At 41.8% G+C, this 26,400-nt stretch overlaps 1 protein-coding gene across 2 annotated transcripts in view; it reads left to right on the forward strand.

Annotated features, from left to right (window-relative positions):
- The window catches only part of Galphao (G protein alpha o subunit), a 1,276,387-nt gene that overhangs the window by 856,661 nt on the left and 393,326 nt on the right, over positions 1–26,400 (forward strand). For both annotated transcript variants that reach the window (XM_067140187.2, XM_067140188.2), the window contains exon 4: positions 4,538–4,698. In XM_067140187.2, coding sequence (XP_066996288.1) covers positions 4,538–4,698 — 161 coding nt within the window. The remainder of the gene's footprint in view (positions 1–4,537; positions 4,699–26,400) is intronic.

Genomic DNA, 26,400 nt, shown 5'->3' on the forward strand with positions numbered 1-26,400 from the left:
AAAAGGACACTGGCAGTGACGAATGACTCTGTAACACACATAATGGCGGCGTAAGAGTTCCATTTACCGAGCAAGTGGCCGTACGGTTAGGGTCGCGCAGCTGTGAGCTTGCATACGGGAGATAGTGGGTTCGAACCCCACTGTCGGCAGCCCTGAAGATCGTTTTCCGTGGTTTCCCATTCTCACTCCAGGCGAATGCTGGGGCTGTACCTTAATTAAGGCCACGTCCTATTCCTTCCCATGCCTAGCCCTTCCCTATCCCCCTGTTGCAAAAAATGTTGGATTCTTTACCACTTAGGATAGGCCTGTGTTTATTGCTCGCGTGTTCAACAAACTATGTTAAGATAAATATTCCAAGTATTATAATTTTAATCGTATCTTAGAGGGCATTTGACATTGGGAAAGGAGTGAATATGAAACAAATATCACTCGCCTCACATAACTCAGTCATTCCCGAAACTTTCCTGTCTGTCAACTCTTGCTTATGAATAAGGTATCTCGAATATACCTAGCTTTCATTCCCGTACTGCAACATGCCATTGATCTCAATTTCAGACTCCCTGCATTAGCTTTGCTGCATGTTAAAGTCGACTTCTCTCATTGTACTGGTATTTTCGGAGAAAGCAAATATTTGAAAATGTGTAGCATAATTAAAATAGTCTTCTTTTTTTACAAGTTGCTTTACGTAGCACCGACACAGGTAGGTCTTATGGCGACGATGGGAGAGGAAAGGGCTAGGAGTGGGAAGGAAGCGGCAGTGGCCTTAATTAAGGTACAGCCCCAACATTTGCCTGGTGTGAAAATGGGAAACCACGGGGAACCATCCTCAGAGCTGCCGACAGTGGGGTTCGAACCCACTATCTCCCGAATACTGCATACAGGCCGCAGTTAAGCGACTGGAGCCCGGGCATTGGACTGTTAGGAGGAAGAGTCATTCATATGGAGGTAACAGGCGGCTGAGACAGAGTGCTCAGTATACTACACAAAGACCAGAATTCAGTCCAACTGTTAAACGGGCCCAGACTCGCCGTGAATTCTACTTGTCGGTAATGGATAAAACCAGATGCTGGTTTAACTAAAAACAAATCTTATTGTTCGCATGACTTTTAATATCGTGATGTCCGACTCGTTGGCTGAACGGTCAGCGTACTGGCCTTCGGTTCAGAGGGTCCCGGGTTCGATTCCCGGCCGGGTCGGGGATTTTAACCTTAATTGGTTGATTCAAATGGCTCGGGGGCTGGGCATATGTGGTGTCTTCATCATCATTTCATCCTCATCACGACGCGCAGGTCGCCTACGGGTGTCAAATAGAAAGACCTGCACTTGGCGAGCCGAACCCGTCCTGGGATATCCCGGCACTAAAAGCCATACGACATTTCATTTCATATCGTGATCATGTGGGAGATCCAGTTTTAGTGCACGTGACTTTTCGTTTCAAAAGTTCCGCATGCTTTGACTGGGATTCGAACCGCGGCCAGGTTGGGGAGAAGCCAATGACGACATCACTCGGCCATCACAGATGTCTTAATGACGCAGACCGAGCTCGTGTCACGTAGCTGTCAACAAGTGCGTTCGAACCTCACTGTCGGCAGCCCTGAAGACGGTTTTCTGTGTTTTCCCATTTCCACACCAGGCAAATGCTGGGGCTGTACCTTAATTAAGGTCACAGTCCTTCCCGTTCCTAGACTTTCCTATCCCATCTTCGCCATAAGACCTGTCAGTGTCGGTGCAACGTAAAGCAAATTGTCAAAAGAAAGGACGTAGCTTGGTGGGGAAAATGACATGAAAAGATAATGGGAAGTACGAACGGGTGGGAACAGTGATGAAAATGCATCCATTATAAGGAGATAAACGCAAATAAACGACGAAGCTGTAGAAGGTAAAATAGTTCGAGGTAAATATAGAAGACAGTAGTTGAACCCGATATTCAGTTATTTCAAGACGAGATGTATGATCAGATGATATCCTCGTCCAACAAAACCTGTTACATAGACAATCGGGGAACTTCAGATTTGTTATTTGTTAGTTGTAGGTTGCACCTAGAACTGAAACGTGCTGCGGAATCGTGCTTTAGAGATGGGGCTGGATTTAGTTTGTTATTCCTCCCGCCTCCAGAGGTGCTAGTGGGCTGGCTGGCAGGCACCAAGTAATTAGTTTCCATACGTCTTTTGTTGAACAGCGTGTCTACGTAATCTGTACGACTGTGTATTGGTAAACAGAAAAAGTGTTTATCTGAGATCCGGAAGAAGAGAAGGGAGAGTAAGGCGTTCGCGATAAAACGGGAGACTTATTTTTAAATTAAGGAACTTCAAATCACCTGAAGCTTTATTGGAATGTATTTAAGACCTGCTTTATTGCTTTGTTTTGTACGTTATCTTGGTTGTAGACATTGTGAAACTCGGTTGCGAATGGGACAAGAATACAAAGCAGCTTTAACCGCTGCAGGAGCGTCCGATAAACTTTGACATTATGTTTAGCATCGACCAGTGCTGGACATTCGTACCATTTCTGATCATCCATATTTTAGAAAATGTTACCGATAATACGGACCCTTCTCTACGCTGACGTCCTGCTAGTGGAAAACAAACGTGGTCTCCAATGATCGATTGGTGCAAGATGGGCTGCGACTCAACAAAATGAAATTCGAACACAGGACGTCAGGCCCTCTAGAAATCGGAACAATCCAGGTGGATGGCAAAGACTTGCCAGGAGTGACGATTGCTTACGATGACTAACTTACCGAAGAGGACAACACGAGGATCAATACAGCCTGGATAAAGTGGCGACCGCGATAGGAATCCTCTGCGAAGACTGGATGAGTGACCACTTGAAATGGAAGGTCTGTGGCACTGTCTACTAGCTAGTAGTTTAACGTCCCACTAACACATCGAAGGTTTTCGGTGACGCAAGGGTGCGAAGGTAGATTTTTTTTTTGCTATTTGCTTTACGTCGCACCGACACAGATATGTCTTATGGCGACGATGGGATAAGAAAGGCCTAGGAAGTGGAAGGAAGCGGCCGTGGCCTTAATTAAGGTACAGCCCCGGCATTTGCCTGGTGTGAAAATCGGAAACCACGGAAAACCATCTTCAGGGCTGCCGACAGTGGGGCTCGAACCGACTATCTCCCGATTACTGGATACTGGCCGCACTTAAGCGACTGCAGCTATCGAGCTCGGTGCGAAGGTAGAGTCCATGGCCTTAATTAAGGTACAGCCCCAGCATATGCCTGGTGTGACAATGGGAAATCACGGAAATATGGCACTATCGTTCGTCCTGTCGCACCCTGTGGTACCAAATGTTTGGCTGACGACGAAGGCGGCAGAACGTCGACTAAGTGTCATGGAGACAAAACCGGCGTCTGGAAACAGGATTTTTTTTCAGGATAGACATCCGAGAATAATTTGACATTGCTCCGATCGGAGGAGAAAATGTGCGAAAGTTGACTACGATGGTTTGGTTTTGTGCTGCTGGCAGAAGCAGATACAGTTGCAATGGTGCACTGCACACGGACAACCTAGAAAACGATGGGCTGATCCACTACACAATTTACACTACGGCATGGCTCACGACCGATTGAGATGAATACAGTGGAGACACTAGGTGAGACAAACACCAAAAAAAAAAAAACACGACGAGATTTTATTAAAACCTCTGACATCAATTCTTAACCTGGGTCATTATTGATTCATAAAACATGGAAGAGATATTTCAGTACGGTAGGGAAAATCATTTGAATGTCTGAAACGTCAATCATGATTATGGACTGAGGTGACCATCAAATGTACCGGAAAGAGCTACATGAGCCTCAAACTGAGCATGACCTTTCTACCAATTTTCAATTTTCATGGTGTATATCACATTCCATTTCATAAATATAATTGTGATCCGTATTTGAATACACATTCTGCTAGCTTGTTGCTGAACTGCTCACATGTGCATCTTCTGTTAACAAAACAGCAAAATATTCATGTGCGTGGTTCGGCTCGTACATTTACTAGCAAGATCAGTACTTAGCAACTCTTCAAGGAAAATGTATGTGACGTTTCGTTAACTAGTAATTCTGCATATCTTCGGCTTGATGATACCCTACTATAGGCCCTGGCGTGTCATGTCATCATTCTTTTTCCGAGAACTCTGAAATTGCTAGCTTTGATAGTTTTAACTTCTTATATATTGTATACAACCGCTGTGTGAAAATATTTCTGCTTAGAACTTTTGCTGGTAAGGATCTGTCACCTATGGTTCAATATTATAGAACGATACTCAAAGAATTCTCGTTCTTAATGTGATGTGCGCTGCGGGATAGTATTTCTCCAATACATAGGGGTCACATAGCGATTTTTGCAGACTCAACGACGATATATTTCTTTGCTTGTGGAGTACTGGTGAGAAGCTAGCGAGAGTAGGCAGCTCTGACGATGATTTTCCATGGTTTTCCATCCTATTCAGGCTCTTGCAGGGACTGTACCTCAGTTGAACAGTCATCCAAAAGCAATGACAAGGTTTTTTACATCAGGTTACTTTTTCTTTTACAGACGGACGCCAAAATGGTGTTCGACGTGATCCAGCGCATGGAGGACACAGAACCCTTCTCAGAAGAGTTGCTAGCGGCCATGAAGCGACTCTGGGCGGACACGGGGGTTCAAGAATGTTTCGGCCGCTCGAACGAGTATCAGCTGAACGACTCTGCTAAATAGTGAGTAAATAACCTCCTGTTGTGCATGTTACATGTCATCGATGGGTTTGCAACGCTACGTGAGGTGTCGGGGACACACTGATGTAATCCTCTGCTGCAGCTTGTACAGTAGCCCTCATTACGTGAAATATGTTTTCCAGAGAAACACATATTTCACTTTTACGCTGTTTGCAGGCGCAACGATGAAGTGACTTTGCTATTGTTTCTTTCCACAGGAATCTGTGCTGAAATACGTTAATCTCATTGACTTTATTCAGCTTTTAAGTACAGCTGTTGGAGCGTGCTGTTTAATTTCCATTAATTTCGATGGAGTTCATTGCAGTTCAGCCTCTTGGTGTACTGCCCCTAATTTTTCCGTGTTGTGTGCAGTATAGTTTTATGAAGTATTCCAGTTATTAGCAGTGAATACTGCCCACGAAATTCAATTTTTAAACATACTTTTATTAGAAAGTTTTCTCAAACGTAGTAAGTTGCAGACAGCTCCTCCATATTTTGCATTGAGCACGGAAAAGAACAGGAATAAATATACCGTAGAATTCTCTTCCATGTGAGTCATGATGCCAAAACTTCCAGTGAACTGATGCTCGGAGTTATCATACACACGACACTCACTCTTTAAGACTTCGTTTCCTCATAGCATTGCTAGTCGAGGGAACTTTCTATCTTATAATCTGTATATTTAGAAAGATCGATCATTTTAATAGGATATTATACATGCTTACCGCTAACACAATGTTGAGGTAAACATCGTATATGAGAATGTTTTAGATAGAGTATTGCCCTCAGAATGGAGTGTCGATTTGGTTTAGTTTGGAATCGGTCCTGTTGTTAGAAAAAATCTAACATCGATAGTCATTTCGTCACCATGTTGTCAATGCGTGGATCAGCTGCTAGATCTCTCTAGAATGCTTCTCTGTCTTCCTTATAAACTCCATCTCGTTATTTGCATGGATATTTTTAGGATTGCAAGATGGCCTCACCCACTTGTTAGTTAAGCATCTAGCTGTGCGCTAGTGCTGTGTTAGATCACTTCTTAACGACGCGACCAACGGCGTCAACATCTTTTCTGTTTATCGTGTAGCGACATATGTGCGAATATGAAGTACACATATATATCAATGCTATGAACCCATAAATGGATCTAATTATAATTCGGATGCAAGAAGATTATCAAAGTATGATTCAAGATAGGGCCTACTCTTGACGATAGTGATGTAAGCGACACATAATGAAAAGAATTCACGAGTATCAAAGATGACGACTGTTGCCAGTATCGTGTTAAAATGTACTATTCGTAATATACGAGACTGAGGCGTGCAGGGCACGACTTACAGTTTCATGGATGGGAATGACATAATTTTCAATAAAGAAGTGAATTTCTTGTTATTCTTTTAGTAAAACATAACATATTTACATACCTCGACAAGTTTAATGGTTGATTTTGCAGGGTTGTAATGCTATGCGACTTTCCCTGATCAAGAGTTTCTGAAAACAGTATTTAATACTTTCCTAATAGCTATGTATCCTCTTCATAGTGAGTGAGTTTCATCACTAGAGAAAACACAGATATTTACTAAGGTATCCAAGAATAACAACATTGTAAATGCAATAATAAGTAGATATGCAGTATGTCTTCAGATAAATAATCAAACTAATGTCATTCCCATTGAACATGATTGGACTGTAGATCAGTATCAGAACATTTAAACTCAAGCAACAACAATCCACAGCTTATCCGCTTTACTACTTATTATATTAAGAATGTTTCAAAAGTATACCCTCTTAAAATATAATAGTGAAATTGTAATACATTGCGTAGAGTACAAACATATTTTGAGGTACCAGTAAAGTCCTTGTTGTACCCGGTCAGTATACGTAAACAGAACAAAAATAACTAATCTATTATAACTTAAGTTACGGTACATTGAAAATGACCTGGATTTCTGTCCAATAGAAATAAAAATTTACGCTATTCCTTTAATACTCAAATGAACGTTCACCGTTCATTGACCTTCACGGCCTGTGACGTAACTACAATGTTGCTGTCGCTGAAGCGCACGCACTGATCGCTCGCCCGCCCATTTGGATGCTTGTGTGCCCGCGGGACGAAAAGCCCAGCGTGTGCACCTCTGCTGTAGACCTCCATTTACAGTGTGGCAGCGCTTCCAATGCTTTGTCAAGGAGTATAGAAGACACATTGCACGGAGAGAGTCAGAGATCGCATTCTGGTTGCGACATGCTGATTAATTACGGTATTGTTCGAATCATATCCGGGTCACCACTTTAATTGCGCAAGAATAATGCATTTTTATAACTTCACAAGAATTTGATATTTTGTTGATTTTTTTTCCCGTTCTCGTATCAAGTAGTCCTGGTGAGGGTCCCATACACTGGAGCCATACTCTAATTGCGGTCTTACCAGAGACTTATACACCCTCTCTTTACATCTTAAATTCAACCTCTAAATACTCCTATAACCATGTGAAGAGATCTGTAACCTTTCTCTACTTCGTTAAGGCGACACTCGGGATATAAAAATCTATATTTTGGTTATTTTGGTGATTTTTAATGACTGAAATTGAAAAGATTGAGCTTCTTTTTTCTTGCCACGAAGTTATTCCGCTGAATTCAAACAATTTAACACTGTAATAAATGCTTTGCTTGCCTATTGTAATTTTACATTTAAATCCCATTTTTCTCCCATAATATTCTACCAAATGTAACAAAATAAGTGCGGTATATGTATCACAGCTATATTAAGAAATCTGTTTATGGAATTTTTGATTGCAGAATTTTTTCAAGTAGTAGGGATTTTTAAGTCCAAAATTTTAGAACATAAAAATTACACAAACTTTAGTACGATGCATCTCCTTATATAAATTATGTACAGAAATATTGATACGTAGTGCTTTTAAAATAAGTATTATCTAACTAATTACGAATTTACATTAACATGTTAATTAAATTTAATAAAAATTTCAAAAAATATTTTGGAAAAACTATTAATTTTATATGAAAATAATGTTCGTGATACCTCTGTTTTTATGTAGGTGACATTCCCACAAAGTTTTGTGAAAATCCATGTATAAGGTAAAAATATATTTTTATCTCCAGTGTCGCCTTAATATGATTACCCCAATGAAGATCATTCCCTATATTAAGACCTAGGTACTTACACTGCTCCCCATGAGGTACGATCACCCCGTCAACACAATAATTAAAACTGAGAGGACTTTTCCTCTTGGTGAAACTTACAACTGCCGGGCTGAGTGGCTCAGACGGCTGAAGCGCTGGCCTTCTGACCCCAACTTGGCAGGTTCGATCCTGGCTCAGTCCGGTGGTATTTGAAGGTGCTCAAATACGTCGGGCTCGTGTCAGTTGATTTATTGGCACGTTAAAGAACTCCTGCGGGACAAAATTCCGGCACCTCGGCGTCTCAGAAAACCGTAAAAGTAGTTAGTGGGACGTAAAGCCAATAACATTATTATTATTAAACTTACAGCTTGACTTTTCATCCCATTTACTTTCATAACATTGTCTGCTGTCCATCTCTCTACATTGTTTAAGTCCCCCTGCAGTCACTCACAATCCTGCAACTCCCTCTTCTTCTCTATCCTTTCCAATCTTCCCATCCCCCGCCCCCCCCCCCCCCCCCCACAAGGCCCGTCTTCAGCATAGCACTTGCCGTGGCCTTAAGTTAGGTACCATCCCGGCATTTTTCTGGAGGAGAAGTGGGAAACCACGGAAAACCACTTCGAGGATGGCTGAGATGGGAATAGACCCCCCCCCCCCTCTACTCATTTGACCTCCCGAGGCTGAGTGGACTCCGTACCAGCCCCCGTACCACTTTTCAAATTTCGTGGCAGATCCGGGAATCGAACCCGGGCCACCGGGGGGTGGTAGCTAATCACACTAACCACTATATCACACAGGTGGACTTTATACAAATTTCCTCTCCGTCTCCCGTGATACCGAGCTCGATAGCTGCAGTCGCTTAGGTGCGGCCAGTATCCAGTATTCGGAAGATAGTGGGTTCGAACCCCACTGTCGGCAGCCCTGAAGATGGTTTTCCGTGGTTTTCCATTTTCACACGAGGCAAATGCTGGGGCTGTATCTTAATTGAATGAAATGAAATGAAATGAAATGAAGTGAGATTTAAAGGTACGATTTTATAGTTTAGGAATAAAAAGTGACAAAGGCAAAACAGCAACTTCAAAAAACAAACAACTCTGATGATCTTTGACTATTTCTGTGGAACATGTCTTCTATACTCTTTGACATATAATTTATTCTTCACTGGAAGTGCTGCTACACATGTATAGTCGCTCAAAAAATGGCGCATGGTGTTGTACGTTCCTTTAATTTATTATTTTATCAGACTTAGGTGGTGGTTTAACGTCGCACTAACACTTCGAATGTTTTCGGCGACGCAAGGGTGAGAAGGTGATAGAGGCCTTTAATAATGTACACACCCAGCATTTGCCTGGTGTAAAATTGGGAAGCCACTAAATACCATCTTCGGTGCTTCGACGGTCGGATTCGAACTCACCATCCCCCAGAATGCAAACTCACAGCTACGTGACACAAACCGTCGTTTGGTTAGACTTAATTTTAATTATTGTCCAAATATGGCTCACCTCACATGTAGATACAAACCCTATGGATTCTCACAACAAACATTATTGGTTCAGTTGTTTCTGATAAAAGTGCACCTGCGAAGGAACTTTTACTATACCATGCGATCATTCCTTTTTCTAGCGACTGTACAAAAATGTCAGAACCGGAGAGCTCCCAACTTGCATCGTCAAATCCCGGAAACCATTCCTCACTTTAATTGTAAGTTGCGAGGTGAGAAGCCATGTAATGCCACAATTTGTGCTTATCAGACATTTCGTCTATAACACTGGATAATATATTTGAATGAATTTTTCGTATCCTCGACGAAAAAAGTCCATTCTTACTCTCTTTTTTTTTGTTTTTGTTTTCGAATTTAGCCAACTATGAAACGCATAGAACTTTCTCTTCCGAATTATTCGTCTGGGTGTCCTTTTTAGTTGTTCCTCTTCAAATGATTTAAGACTGTCGACATTTCTTCTGAACTCTCTTCTGTTCTGGATCATCGGTAGTGTAATTCCAACTTCTACTGCTTTCCTCTTGATCTCTTCTGCCCACATGGAGGTGGCCTTTATTTCCATGATCTTTTGATTGTCATCCATTGTTACTAGGTGTTCGTAGAATTTGAGCCTTCGTTTCCGCATTGTGTCCGTGATCTTTTCTTGTAGAGCTCCTCATTTCTTCTTTTCTTCCAAGTCCCATCACTAGTCTTCTGCGGTCCCAGAATATTCCTCAGAATCTTCCTTTCCTTCTTCTCAAGTTCTTGAATCATCCCTCTTTTAATTTAAAGTAAGACATTCTGAATCATAAAATACTTCCGATTTTATTACTGAATTATGTCGAATTTTGGCCTTGTAATATGTTGCCCGTTTGTTATACCTTTTGCTTGATAAATTCGAAAACGACCGTGAAATTGCGGAATTGGTTCGTATGTTCAAGTTATAATGGATTTCAAGTACTGGCCAGTTTTGGATTTCAAGTACTGGCCAGTTTTCTCGTACCACGCGGTGTGTATTTAATGTTCCTTGCCTTGTGCCGCGCCAACGATAGCTTCAGTAGAAGAGGGGGAAATATAGTTTGACTCAAGCCGCACTAGTGAGTGCCCCGCGGTATCTAATAATACCTGAGAATGCTGGATGATATTTTCTTGTCAACTCCGCGTGGAGTGACGCGCTGTGTTGCAATATCTTGTCGTATCGTTATTACATATTTCACAGGTTTCATATACTTGATTTCGGTACTAAGGAACTCACAATGTTCAACTCAGCTGATCAAACCATAACATAAATATGAAGCGAGTAGCAACTTGAAACAAATGAACACCGCACTGCAGAAAGATAACTGACAACTCGTCCCATACCACTCACTTCTAGGCGGACTTTTGAGGTGCCGGTTATTTACCTATAGAGAAGTGCAATAATACATGCATATCTCACCGACCAGCAGAAATCAGCCAGCAGAGATGAATTCCATTTCCGTTGGTGGCGTTTTACAAGAGCTGATTTCTGCTAGTGAAGATGTTCTCCACCTTCGTCGCTTACTTCACCGACGTTTGTCGAGAGGAAGACGAAAATAAGAAAGTGAGTGGAATAAAAGTATTCGAGAAATGTTACAGCATATTATGTACCAATTCATCTGCATTGTCCGGCTCCATGACTAAATGGTTAGCGTGCTGGCCTTTGGTCACAGGGGTTCCGGGTTCGATTCCCGACAATGAGCATTGGCTAATTCCCCTGGCACGGGGGCTGGGTGTATGTGTCGTCTTCATCATTATTTCATCCTCATCACGACGCGCGGGTCGCCTACGGGCGTCAAATCAAAAGATCTGCATTTGGCAAGCCGAACTTGTCCTCGGACACGCCCGGCATTATAAAGCCATACGCCATTTTTATTTGCATTGAGAGCTCTGTTGTCCTAAGGAAATTTCGTAACACTGACTGGAACGGGACTAACCCTCCTTCCTCTGCTGCCTCTAAAAGTGTCTCAAAACGTTTATCGTTCATGAGAGGACCAATAATGCCTTCCTTGATTTTTGTCAGGTAAAGAGTTCGAAACTGGACCAGGTGCATCATAGCAAGTACGTATAATATATACTCTCCCAGGACGGTGGTCTACTAGGAAAAATCGAGTGTAAGTGTAGAAGAGATAATGCAGTGATCTCACAGTTGCAATTAACGGCATTCTATAAGAAAGAAGCAATCTTTTTATCTTTACATCGGTCTATTTTCAGATCGACTTTGCGGTGCGGGATAAAAGATAAGTGGACTCAAGATATCTTATACATCAGGGTAGTAGCGAGAATGATTACCGGTACAAACTCATGGAAACAATGACAGGAGGGTACGCGGTATGAGTAGATGGAATCTTAAGGAATGGACTTGATGGATGATCTGTGCGCATAAGCCTGCTTCGGAAGTGGGGTCAGGCGAGGCGAATGGAGGATGATAGGTTATTTAGGAGAATAATGGACTCGGTGATGGACGGTAAGAGTAGCACAGGGAAACCAGGACGACGATGGTGAGACTCAGTTTTTAATGATTTAAGGATAAGAGCTGTGAAACTAAACAGGCGACAGAGCTAGTTACGAATTGAGGATTGTTGAGCTGCAGTATAAACGCTGAGAGGCATAACAGTCCATTATGAAGATGTATGTATGTATTGTTACGAATAAAGCCATGTCTGGTTTAGTGGACCAGTTTAATTTAGGATGACCCAGTCAGTACACAGACACATATACACACATCACAGTTATACTAGAAAGTATGTTACGACAGTCCACTAATTAACGACTATTCACGAAGTCTCTAAGTCTTCACAGCAGGTCTGCAACTTGCTGGTATTTCCCTGAAATGGCCGACTTTTACGTAATCATGATAAACAGCTCTCACCTCTAACTTCGCACGCACGAGTGTTACTTTGCATAGCAGCTGCATGCACACAGGTACGAGCACAAATCTGCTGTTAACTTGGCTCGACTCCAGACAAGGCCGATACCTCACACAATCAATTGACCTGACTGCTCCACTCACTGAACTACTTAACTCATATCACTCGACAAGACTGTACCACAGCACAACTCAGCACAGTCACTAAACAACGACAGCGACTCTAACACTACCAACACTGTATCACGACAATATTCTTTCAACGCTAACAGCACTCTGCTCCAGCAATCCAGTAATATACTGTCTAGCAACTCCTGCTTATTCGCGGCGACCCTGATTTTATATCACTGGTGTTGAAGTACTAGAATCTTCGGGCTGCGTTCGGAGTAGGAACAATCTAGTTTCGCCTTCCAGAAAATCCACGGCCACACAAGAGGAAACGCATAATACAAGGAAAGGCCGTCACATGCCCTCAGGTCGGCTGAGAGGTCACCGGCCTGACTCACTCATTCCTTCCAGGAAATACCGAAGAGCCTACAACTGGGCTGACAGTGGCATGGACATAACACTATGTTGTATTGTCTCAATGAGTCTAGGTAACTTCTAGAGATGATGTCGAAAGGGAGTGGGTGGGGCTTCCCGGCATTCCTTTCACCACATCGGAGGTCACTCTTGTGAGGAGTCCTTAAGTTAATGTATTACTTTATTCTTTAGAATTCTGCATTTCAGTGTTAATTGTTCATTTGTTTAAAATGCCTAAAAGGAAATGGCGTATGGCTTTTAGTCCCGGGAGTGTCCGAGGACAAGTTCGGCTCGCCAGATGCAGGTCATTTGATTTGAATCCCGTAGGCGACCTGCGCATCGTGATGAGGATGAAATGATGATGAAGACGACACATACACCCAGCTTCCGTGCCAGCGGAATTAACGAATTATGATTAAAATTACCGACCCTGCCAGGAATCGAACGCGGGACCCCTGTGACAAAAGGCCAGCCATGGAGCGGGAATTAAAATGCCTAAAGAAAAGAACACCAGAATATATTTCTGAATCAGTGAGTATAGGGTGTTAGTTATTCTACAGCTTGTGTCGAGGTGTGTTCGTTTGTTGGTAGGAAGTGAGATATGAAAAGAAAACCAACGTATAAATACTGTCAAATCACTTTAGTTGATGGAAAAAAGATCATTATCAATCTGTGAGCTCGTTTTGACTGACAATACAAGTTGTTTATCTCCGGAAGACTTATAGTAGTCTATTGTGTAGCACTTCCCTGCAGTGAATGATACACGAAAATAGGCCAGTGAATAAAATTTCAAGTGCAAACTTCGTTCATATGCTGTGCATATTTTCCGTAGTTTTAGTGCGTAAAGATCCGAACCCGACTAATAAGTGATTGTTTCTTAAAGATATATTTCTGCTGTTGTCCGACTCATTGGCTGAATGGTCAGCGTTGATGCCTTCGGTTCAGAGGGTCCCGGGTTCGATTCCCGGCCGGGTCGGGGATTTTAATCGAGTCTGATTAATGCTTCTGGCCCGGGGACTGGGTGTTTGTGTTTGTCCCAACACTTTCCCCCACTGTCGGCAGCCCTGAAGATGGTTTCCCGTGGTTTCCCATTTTCACACCAGGCAAATGCTGGGACTGTACCTTAATTAAGGCCACGGCCGCTTCCTTCCAATTCCTAGACCTTTCCTGTCCCATCGTCGCCACAAGACCTATCTGTGTCGGTGCGACGTAAAACAAATAGCAAAACAAATAGCTCTTCATATTCAGACAACACACTACACTGCCAACCACCACAGGAACACACAATAGTAATTACATCCTCCATATAGGGTTGGCGTCAGGAAGGGCATCCACATGTGCGACACAGTTCGCACCCGCGACCCCACATATGTAGGAAATGCGGAGGAAGAAGAAGAAGAAGAAGAAGAAATTTCTGCTGTTGACCATTGTAATTGGTTCAAAAGACTGCCGAGGCGATTGCAGCTGTTGAAACATTGTGAATTGCAACCTCTAAGTAGAAAAGACTCCTTGAAGCGAGCAGCCAAATGAGGATTATACTAGCTTATCAGATGAAGATCTTCTGGTAATCCCCTCTTATACAAAAGTCAAGAGACTTGCGTGCCCGCAAAATGGTAACGCCTGCTTTTCTAAATAGCACACCCAACGTTTAAGAACTTCGGAATTTCCTTTCATCCTTGTTTTATTATGCAGTATACCTAAAACACGTTTTGAAGCAGTGGTCACATTTTCTTCCCCCAAAGCTGCATTAAGTGGAGGAAAAATATTATCTGCCTTCTGCCTTCTTCTTACCATTTAATAACTCTATTAAAGTGTTATATAACAGGAAACAGTCGAGGGATGTTCCACCATTCAACACGTTATATAATATGTAACCTTTATTAAATGAAGATCTCAAATCAAACCAAAATCTCTTTATTTGCAAACGAGGTGTCTACCTCGGTGGCAAATGGTACACTAAAATACATTATTGTCAAGCACTAAATTTTAAATTCACCTGTTTCGACTCACTTGGAATCATCATCAGTTCAAAACAAATAAATAAATCAAAAGGGTATCTGGATTAACACACATTTGACATAAAATTTGCCTTAAAATGGTTGACATGAGTTGTACTGTATGTCAGAAAAACGCTTTAAAATTTAAAAAAACTTCCTTAGGGTCTAGCTCGCAAATAATTGGAGCGCGTATTCACAATATTGAGCAGAGTTTTAAAATATTATATAAATACTTGAAGTTGAGGATGTAATAAAGTTCTTATGATGTTGCTGTGGATATAAAAACTTATGTTAAAAATGTTCACTAATTCGTAGTCGAATCGTCGAATGAAATAAAAAACGTGTGTCAAAATTGACAAGCTTGTCAGATGAAGATTTTCTGGTAATGCCCTCTTATACAAAAGTCAAGAGACTTGCGTGCCCGCAACATGGTAACGCCTGCTTCTCTAAATAACACTCAACATCGGAGGTTGTAGACTTGGATTATGTACAGTTTGCCGAGGAGTTGGGGGAGCATCCTTCGTTACTTTGTAAAAGCTGTTGTAATTTGAAAATGACACTGTTGATGTTGTTTTTGTTGTTGACAAATTATGACTGTCAAGGTGGTTAAGGCTCTACTCCTCTTCGTAATAAGATCACTCGAATGGCCAATACCGTAACTGCACATTTAGTAGGGGCTGTTAGCCGAGACGGTAAAAGCGTGTTCGGTTCAACCAGAAGGACGTGGGTTCGACTCTCCGTCGGGAAGTCAGGAATTTAGAAACAAGATTTCCACTTCTGGTCAGACACATGGCCCTGCGAATCACACAGCCTATATAAAAAATGAGTGCCAGGTTGATTACAGGATACAAAGTTAACGGGGAAGAAAGCTAACAATTCTGTCCCACTTTCGTTAATGCCAGAGTTGCGCAGTCCGTTACCTTCCACTCCTCCAAGGGCCTCCGTGACCTGTCAGGCTTTGATTTGCGCTTTTATTATCTTTTAGGCCCCTCTACTCACAGCGCTTCTTTGTTAGTGCTTCATCTAAGATATTTGAGACGTCGCAGTCAACAACTCCACGTACTTGGTGAATTTGTGTGATAACCTGAATGATTATGTTCCCTGTACTTTATTCCGAGATGAATTATAGGATACTAAAAACACCGTTCAATCCTCACACCCTCAGATCAGTCTTAAATTCCTTGAAGAGCTGAGAATTGAACTCGAGATCTCTCAGCTCTGCCAGAAAAGTGGTCGATAACACTTTTGCTTTTGCCTGGATATTTGCAGCAGATTCCTAGAAAGCCTAAAAATGTGTTAGAAGAGACGATCACCTAGGGCAATAATAATAATAATAATAATAATAATAATAATAATAATAATAATAATAATAATAATAATAATAATAATAATAATTTCGTGTGGCTATTTCTAGCCGAGTGCAGCCCTTGTAAGGCAGACCCTCCGATGAGGGTGATAATAATAATAATTTTATTGGCTTTACGTCCCACTAACTACTTTTTCGGTGTTCGGAGATGCAGAGGTGCCGGAATTTAGTCCCGCAGGAGATCTTTTACATGCCAATAAATCTACCGCCACGAGGCTGACGTATTTGAGCACCTTCAAATACCACCGGAATGAGCCAGTATCGAACCTGTCAACTTGGGGTCAGAAGGGCAGCGCCTCAACCGTCTGAGGCACTCAGCCCGCAATAATAATATATTATTTTATACATATTATTATTGCTGTTGTTGTTTTTATATGACTTCAGCTATCTTGTACAGGCGTTTTTACTTTTGCAGCATTGACAGTGCCTGCTTGTCAATTTCATGGTTACCCTACCAAATAGCAGAGAAACTGGAACTCCGCTGGGTGACCTATTGCTGACATTTAATTAAGTTTGTGGGATGAACACCAAATGTGTCGCCAGCAATCGTTTTACGTGTCGAAATCTAACAGCATGGACTATTTTTTTCACCCCACAAAATCTGACTACCTGTACTGGGTTAGAACTCGCGATCTTATTCATGTAGAGCAGGACCTTTCAAACGCCGAAAATCCCACACGTGCAAACCGTGGCGTAGAGGTTCTGTGCACCGTGCATCGGTCCGAATCGGCTCGGTTCGGACCAGTGTTTCGTCTCGGGGTGACTTGGCTAAGCTCGGCTCAACTCGGCTCGGATTGGGAACGCTGAGGAACAAGTGAGGAAGGGGGAGACAGGCGTAGGGTAGGAGAGAGAGATAGCGCAATTGCTCAAAATCGAGGGGTGGCGGGTCTGCACTCCGGTCAATCTAGCAAAGTCGTCATATGCACCTTGCGCCGTGCAATGCCCCTTGAGAGGCCCAGATGTAGAGAGTTACTTTGGTGGTTGTAATATTCTTCTTCTCCCGCTTTTCGCAAATCTTGGTGGGGTTGTGGATCAAACTCTGTCGCACGTTTGTTTTACGGCCGGCCGGTTGACCTTCATGACGCCAACACTAAGTATAGGGATGAATGTGCTGTGATGGTTGGTAGTGTGGTGTATACAGAGTGGAAAAAAAATCTTTGTTTCGTAGATTGAGTGATAGATGGTACAAATACAAGTATGTGAACGTATAAATTGGATGCCGTTATGCATCACTAGACCAAGCGCCAAAAGTTGGTTGCGAGATAATCGCGTTTAAATTTGGTTCTATGTGTAAATTCGAGCGAACATAATTTTACTAAATATGGTATTACTGGTGTTGTAGGATAATAGATTGTACCTTCTCACCAAATTTCAACATTTTTATACTCGCACTACATAGATTTCCTTCAAGAAATGGCGCTTAGTCTACTGATGCAATTTAAGGTTTTTCTCAAGTGCGAATAATGTATCACGATGCTACACCAAGAACCCTCAACTGTTGAGTATCTACTGAGTAAAACTTCAAAAAATACAACGTGGCAGCAGCCACGATTAAAAACTGAATCTCCTACTGTCTGAAAAGGCCCGCTGAGTGCTTGATCCACCACGAGCCGCGCCACAACTCCGGTACATTATTCAAGTTTTAGATGGAGAAATTCTAGAAGGAAAGCTATTCTCTAAAGTCGTTGCTATAACGACTTACTGATTTGAGGAATTTCAACTTATCTGAGTCAAATACATTTGTAAGACATGAGCCATTGTAGTCTGTACAATTTTTGAATGGATTTTCCTTCACGATGGGCCTATTATGTTCTGAGAGTACAGTATTGACGTGATATTTTTAAGCCTTGTTTTGTTCTGCTTGAGACAGAAAATGTGATTAAAGATGTTTTCTCCCATAAATACACACAAATCACTGGATAGTTAATAATATTGTTGCTCTCAGTTCATTCAATCTCGAAATCAGGATATCCATTAAACCTATCTACGTCATCCACGATGTCTGAATCTGCTTGAAGATTCTGGTAAAATTGTTTGGCATCTGCAGGTATTAGGTGCATCAGCGAACCAAAGTCTCTTAGTTTGTCTTCAGAGATAATAGGTTTTTATTTTGGCCAAAATGGTATTAATGCCTGGTGAAAGGGAACTCTACTTTCCCGTGGTCGTCTCTGTCTTGACTTATTTAGATTTATTTCCTGAGATTCACCATCAAATTCTAGAGAGTGATTCTCAGACTCAACCTTCTTAGCAAGCTGCATAAGTAGCATTGTCCTTCTCCTTACTTTTGGGAGTACTTGATACATCGTTGAACTTCGTCACTTGATAAACTACTCAGTGTATCACCACGTAAAAATGTCAGCACTATCGAAAACGCGGGCTCCTTCGCTGTCATCCGCGCGCAATGTGAGGAATGTGGCGCTTGGTCCAATGATGCAAACTGGAACGTCGCATAGTCTACTGATGCAATATACATTTTTACTGATTCCCGCTTTGTCGCTTAGGTTTTCTATTTATTAACAACTAACGGCCTTTTGTAATGCAGTGGGGAATTTTTTATAAATAGTTCAAGCCTTCCTCAACAAGATGGCGCTAAAATCTCAATTTTCGTCAAATGGCGCTTAGTCTACTGATGCATAACGGCATCCAATTGTGAGTCTGCGCTGATTAGTTTCGGCTGTCTCCCAGTTGCTCGAGCGTTAACGTGCCACACTGTCCGCGCCACTCCAGCACGCCGTTGTCCGAGAAGCGCCGGGAATTTTCCAAGGGATACGCGAGTCGCTGTTGTGTCGATGTGAATTGTGCCACCAACATCGAGAGAGACATTTCGAACATCTGCTCTGTACGTTTGCCGATTTTCGTTGTGTGCAGAAGAACGGAGTTCTTTAAGCCCGCGTAGCGCAGAATATACTCACTGCTAACCCATGTTTCCTATGTTTACAGTACTTGTATTTGTACCATGTATCACACCCTTAATTTACGAAACTAAGTTCTTCTGCACTTCTGTTTATGAAGAGGAGTGTATTGCGACAAACACCAAGTCTCCGAGTAAGATGATTTAACCAGACGCAATTCAAATTCCCGACCCGGCCGGGAATCAAACCCAGGCCTCGCTCTGGCCATTCAGCCAAAGAGCCCGACACGGTGGTTGTAAAATGTTGTTGTTTGAATCATCAGTCCAGAGAGTGGTTTGATGCAGCCTCCATCCCACCCTATCCTGTGCAAACCTTTTCATTTCTATGTAACTACTACATAGTACATCTACTCTAGTCCGTTTGTCATTCTCATACCTTGGTCTACCCTTACCGGATTTGGCCAAATCGATCTCCTCTTACAATTCGATTCGGTATCTCTTCATTCGTGACGCGGTCTACCCATCTCACCCTCACCATCCTCCTGTAACACCACATTTCAGAAGCTTCTATTCTCTTGCTTTCTGAGCTATTTATTGTCTATTTTTCACTTCAGACGAAAGTCTTCAAAACATCTTTCTAATTCCTATATCAGTGTTCGAAGTGAGCAAATTTCTTTTCTTAAGAAAGGCGTTCCTTGTTTGTGTTGGTCTGCGTTTTATGCCCTCTTTACTTCCGCTATCGCTAGTTATTCTCCTATCGAAGTAACATTCATCTACTTCCTTGAAGACTTAATTTCCTGATCAAATATTTCCTGCATCACCTGACTTCGTTCGACTGCACTCCATTACTTTTCTTTTGTACTCATTTCCCAAGACTCTGTCCATACCATTCAGCAGCTTCTCCAGATCTTCTGCAGACTGAGATGAAATAACAATATCCATGCTATAATTTAACATCCCTCACCCACTGTCCTAGGAATGGTTCTCGGACGTGCCGTAAATTTACTGACGCGGATCTTTTTTATGTTATATGACAGCCGGCTGCACCACAGGAGGTGATCGCCTAACCAGCTGCCGCTCTCACAGGAGTGTGTAGAGGTAAGATTCCGTAAATATGCCTCCAGGTGAAGGATGGAATATGCTTAGCTGGATTTTGAACACCTTCTTCTTCTTCTTCTTCTTCTTCTTCTTGGTTTCGGCATCTCGTAGAGAATTGGCCCGGTTTTAGAGCCTGCAGCCAACTCTGTGTAGAAGTATGTAATGACTACGGTTTTGTGTAGTGGTTTGTTATATTGTGTGTATATAAATAGATGTGTATTTAACCCTACATAATTAAAATCCCCTGCCTTACCGGGAGTAGAACTCGCGGCCCTCCGCACTACGCTTTCCATTCATCCATTCAGCGCTGTATTTCAACATATGTTGATGGAGAAACGATTATTTTTAAAGAGGAATAGTGCAGTTTAGTACTTCGTGTGCTGGAAACGTGTATGTAATGTGTCAATATACTGTTGAAAGATGAAGTTGATATAGGATATACGTTAATTGAAGAGGGGGGGGGGGTGATCTGGAAAGTCAACTTTTTGTCGTAATCAATTTAGCGGTGATCTACTGGGCATCCGACCAAGATTAATTAACTTAACTACATTTTGAACTTCGGTTACTCAAAGCATAACACTTTGTAACTTTTCATTTGTTTATCTAGTAACGTTTGGAAATTAAAATTTCGTTTTTCTGAGATCTGGAGGAAGATTACTAACCTGTTTTTTCTTACCCTGACCATTTAATTGATCTTTCATGAACAGAAATTCTACTGCATTACAATGTTCCGGTAAGTCGATAGCAAAATACGAAGAGTATTTATCGATAAATAAGAAGAAATGCCACGGGCACCCCCGGAGGCGCGGATTCGATTCCCGGCTCCGCCACGAATTAAAAAAGTGGTACGAGAGCTGGAGCGCGGTCCACTCAGCCTCGGAAGGTCAGCTGAGTAGAGGTGGGTTCGATTCCCACTTCAACCATCCTTGAAATGATTTTCCGTGGTTTCCCAGTTTTCCTGCAGGCAAATGCCGGGATGATACCTAACTTAAGGCCACGGCTGCTTCATTCACTCTTCCTTGCCTGTCCCTTCCAATCCTCCCATCCCTTGACAATGCCTCTTTTCATCATAGCAAGTGAGGGAGGCCGCCTGGGCGAGGGACTGGTCCTACTCCCCAGTTGTATCCCCCGACCTAGGATCTCGCGCTCCAGGACACTGCCCTTGAGGCGGTAGAGGTGGGATCCCTCGATGAGTCCGAGGGAAAATCCGACCCTGGAGGGTAAACAGATTAAGAAATAATAATAATAATAATAATAATAATAATAATAATAATAATAATAATAATAATAATCCGTTTAACATTCTTTCATTTGCTGTAGGCCAGGCTCCAAGGCTGGACGTGAGCGTCTTAGTTTTCGGTCCTCCGGGCCCCGGGTCCGATTCCCGTCCGGGTCAAGGGATTTTAATCTTATTTATTTATTTATTTATTTATTTATTTATTTATTTATTTATTTATTTATTTATTTATTTATTTATTTATTTAAACATACAGGTCATGGGTCCCAAATACATTGTTCACGACATTAAAATAAACAAAATTATCTAGAATATTCTTAAAATTACTTTTAGTGACGCACGTCACAGTAAAAAATCATGAAGGATAATTTCGCTAATATTACATTACAGTACCAATTAATACTCATTCAAATTTAATATGATAAATAATTATTAAACAGGATATTTCATTTGGGATCTATAAAAAGTATTAATACGGTTTACAGTGTATATACTAATTTTCCTTTCTTAAATTTCTTCATAATCTATTAAATTATGTTGAGAAATACAGTGTTACATGGCAAAGTGATTGTAGCTTCTGTCATACTAAAAGCAGATGAATATTATTCTAAAGTCTCATTGCTCTGTTAATTCCATTGGCTTGAGACTGGGTGTTTGTGCTGTTCCATACATTCCTGAAACTCACACATCACATTAGCATTCAGTTTCCCATACAAGGCAGATGACTCCCAACCTCGTCGGAGGATCTGTCTTAAAATGGCTGCAACCGGACCAGCATTAGCCACATGAAATTTACTGTAGATTTCAAAAGACGCCAGAAATCAACACAAGGAGTTGTGGCATTTACACACGCTCAAAAGCTGCCGACCTCAGCGAGGATTCAACTCGCTATTTTGGGAGGAGGATGAGTGACCAACTATGAACTCAGGTTGGCACTTTAGAACTCCTTTGAAATGTTATTGGCTTTACGTATCAAAAATGACAGTTTTCAGAAACGCCGATATGCCGGGAATATTGCCTCGCACTTCCTTTACATTCTGACAGGAGACTGGTGTACGTGATTATCCTCACGTACCTCTGGACTGAACCGGTATCGAACCCAACACTTCGGCTCAGAATGCTAGAGCTGTCTTACGTGAGCCTCTCAGATTGGACTTCAGAAAAATATCAACACATTATCATCATCGCACTATTTACTATCACATTCACGATATATATATAAATTATTATTATTATTATTATTATTATTATTATTATTATTATTATACATACATACATACATACGTACATTATCATTATAGACTGTTATGCCTTTCAGCGTTCAGTCTGCAAGCCTCTGAGAATATACTAAACGTCGCCACAATCCTCGATTTGCAACTAGTGTTGTGGCCTCATTTAGTTCTATACCTCTTACCTTTAAATCGTTAGAAACAGAGTCTAACCATCGTCGTCTTGGTCTACCTCTACTTCTCTTACCCTCCATAACAGAGTCAATTATTCTCCTAGGTAACCTATCCTCCTCCATTCGCCTCACATGACCCCACCACCGAAGCCCGTTTATGCGTACAGCTTCATCCATCGAGTTCATTCCTAAATTAGCCGTTATCTCCTCATTCCGAGTTCCCTCCCGCCATTGTTCCCACCTGTTTGTACCAGCAATCATTCTTGCTACTTTCATGTCTGTTACTTCTAACTTATGAATAAGATATCCTGAGTCCACCCAGCTTTCGCTCCCGTAAAGCAAAGTTGGTCTGAAAACAGACCGATGTAAAGATAGTTTCGTCTGGGAGCTGACTTCCTTCTTACAGAATACTGCTGATCGCAACTGCGAGCTCACTGCATTAGCTTTACTACACCTTGATTCAATCTCACTTACTATATTACCATCCTGCGAAAACACACAACCTAAATACTTGAAATTATCGACCTGTTCTAGCTTTGTATCACCAATCTGACATTCAATTCTGTTGAATTTCTTACCTACTGACATCAATTTAGTCTTCGAGAGGCTAATTTTCATACCATACTCATTGCACCTATTTTCAAGTTCCAAGATATTAGACTGCAGGCTTTCGGCACAGTCTGCCATTAAGACCAAGTCGTCAGCATAGGCCAAACTGCTTACTGTATTTCCACCTAACTGAATCCCTCCCTGCCATTTTATACCTTTCAGCAGATGATCCATGTAAACTATGAACAGCAAAGGTGAAAGATTACAGCCTTGTCTAACTCCTGTAAGTACCCTGAACCAAGAACTCATTCTACCATCAATTCTCACTGAAGCCCAATTATCAACATAAATGCCTTTGATTGATTTTAGTAATCTACCTTTAATTCCTTAGTCCCCCAGTATGGCGAACATCTTTTCCCTCGGTACCCTGTCATATGCTTTCTCTAGATCTACGAAACATAAACACAACTGCCTATTCCTCTCGTAGCATTTTTCAATTACCTGGCGCATACTGAAAATCTGATCCTGACAGCCTCTCTGTGGTCTGAAACCACACTTGTTTTCATCCAACTTCCTCTCAACGACTGATCGCACCCTCCCTTCCAAGATGCCAGTGAATACTTTGCCTGGTATACTAATCAATGAGATACCTCGATAGTTGTTGCAATCCTTCCTGTTTCCTTGCTTGTAGATAGGTGCAATTACTGCTTTTGTCCAATCTGAAGGTACCTTACCAACACTCCACGCTAATTTTACTACTCTATGAAGCCATTTCATCCCTGCCTTCCCACTATACTTCACCATTTCAGGTCTAATTTCATCTATTCCTGCTGCCTTATGACAATGAAGTTTATTTACTATCCTTTCCACGTCCTCAAGCATAATTTCACCAACATCATTTTCCTCCTCCCCATGAGCTTGGTTGTTTACAGCACCACCAGGATGATTTCCTTTTACATTGAGAAGATGTTCAAAATATTCCCTCCACCTCTCCAGTGATTCCCTGGGATCTATTATGAGTTCACCTGAATTACTCAAAACACTATTCATTTCCTTTTTCCCTCCCTTCCTAAGATTCTTTATTACTGTCCAGAAAGGTTTCCCTGCTGCTTGACCTAGCCTTTCCAGGTTATTACCAAAATCTTCCCATGACTTCTTTTTCGATTCAACAACTATTTGTTTCGCTCTGTTTCTTTCATCTACGTACCAATTCCTGTCTGCCTCGGCCCTTGTTTGGAGCCATTTCTGATAAGCCTTCTTTTTACGTTTACAGGCTGCTCTCACTTCATCATTCCACCAAGATGTTCGCCTTTTCCCATCTTTACACACAGTTGTTCCTAGGCATACTCTTGCTGTTTCTACTACAGCATCCCTGTATGCCACCCATTCACTTTCTATATCCTGAACCTGCTTACTGTCTACTGTTCGAAACTTCTCACTAATCATATCCCTGTACTTCTGTCTAATTTCCTCGTCCTGGAGATTTTCTACCCTTATTCGTTTGCAGACAGATTTCACTTTCTCTACCCTAGGCCTAGAGATACTTAGTTCACTACAGATCAGATAGTGGTCTGTATCATCGAAAAATCCCCGAAAAACTCGTACATTTCTAAAAGATTTCCTGAATTCAAAGTCTGTTAAGATATAGTCTATTATGGATCTGGTACCCCTAGCCTCTCATGTGTAGCGGTGAATAGCCTTATGCTTGAAGAATGTATTCGTAACAGCTAAACCCATACTAGTACAGAAGTCCAGCAAACGCTTCCCATTCCCATTAGCTTCCATATCTTCCCCACATTTACCAATCACCCTTTCGTATCCCTCAGTTCTATTCCCAACTCTCGCATTGAAATCGCCCATTAGCACTATTCTATCCTTGCTGTTGACCCTGACCACGATGTCACTCAATGCTTCATAAAACTTGTCAACTTCATCCTCATCTGCACCCTCACATGGTGAATACACGGACACAATTATTGTCCTAATTCCTCCCACTGACAAATCTACCCACATCATTCGCTCATTTACGTGCCTAACAGAAACTATGCTGCGTGCAGTGGTATTCCTGATAAAGAGCCCTACCCCAGGCTTTGCCCTTCCCTTTCTAACACCCGTCAAGTACACTTTATAATCTCCTATCTCTTCATCGTTATCTCCCCTTACCCGAATATCACTTACTCCTAGCACATCCAGATGCATCCTCTTTGCTGACTCAGACAGTTCTACCTTCTTTCTTCCATAAGCCCCATTAATATTGATAGCTCCCCATCGAATTCCATTTCGTTCGCCAAGTTGTTTCCAAGGAGTCACTCGCCTGTCAAATGGGAGTGGGACTCCATTACTCCCATAGGTCCGAGGCTTGCTTAAATTGTTCTGAGCTCGGTAAATTCATGAAGCAGGATGCTGCCCTACTTGCACATAGTCCAAGTGAGGATCTCTCCTCTAACGGGTTATGGACCACCGGTGAATTGTATAGTCCTAGCCGCCTGAACACAAGGAGGGCCACGACTCAGAATATGTCCGAGATATCCACTCCCATTCCATAGCAACTGGTATCCCGACTCTCAGGACCACTTACTAGGCCACTCAGCCGTTGCCCATAGTTCACGAACTAGGACGTGACTACAGATTATTATTATTATTATTATTATTATTATTATTGTACCGGGAGGTACACCCCAACGCCGCGCATTCAAATTCAGCGCCTAAATGAACTCCTCTATTGGTAAAACAGTGAAACTGAAACTAAACCAACTTAGAACTGTAATCAGAACATGTCACTACAGAAATATGATGTAATTTTGTTATTGTGAAGTTTCCTGAACTAAATGAATTTCTCCTGGTTTTGTTTGCTATACATCAAGAAATTTGGACATTTCTCCACAGATGGCACTACCAAAAACTATGATCACGCACCCTGGTGCAAAATGTAAGAAGTTATAACTTAAAGAAGTTCTGTATTTCTAGGTTTTTGTAACTGATTGATGTTCATTTATTATTGGGTTGGCAATATTTCCTTTTTCTTTCCGCCAGTTTTGAATCTAGCCAATCAATAATTTCTGTAATTAATTTTCCACCTATCACAGGCTTCTTGTTCGATTTTGATACTTTTGAATTTAACCAATAAAATTGAGAGGGTGTGGCTGGTTAAGTCTTGAATGATCTCGAACCTTCCCTGAGG

This window comes from Anabrus simplex, chromosome 2 (genome assembly GCF_040414725.1).
Source record: "Anabrus simplex isolate iqAnaSimp1 chromosome 2, ASM4041472v1, whole genome shotgun sequence".
In the NCBI taxonomy this organism is placed as follows: Eukaryota; Metazoa; Arthropoda; class Insecta; order Orthoptera; family Tettigoniidae; genus Anabrus; species Anabrus simplex.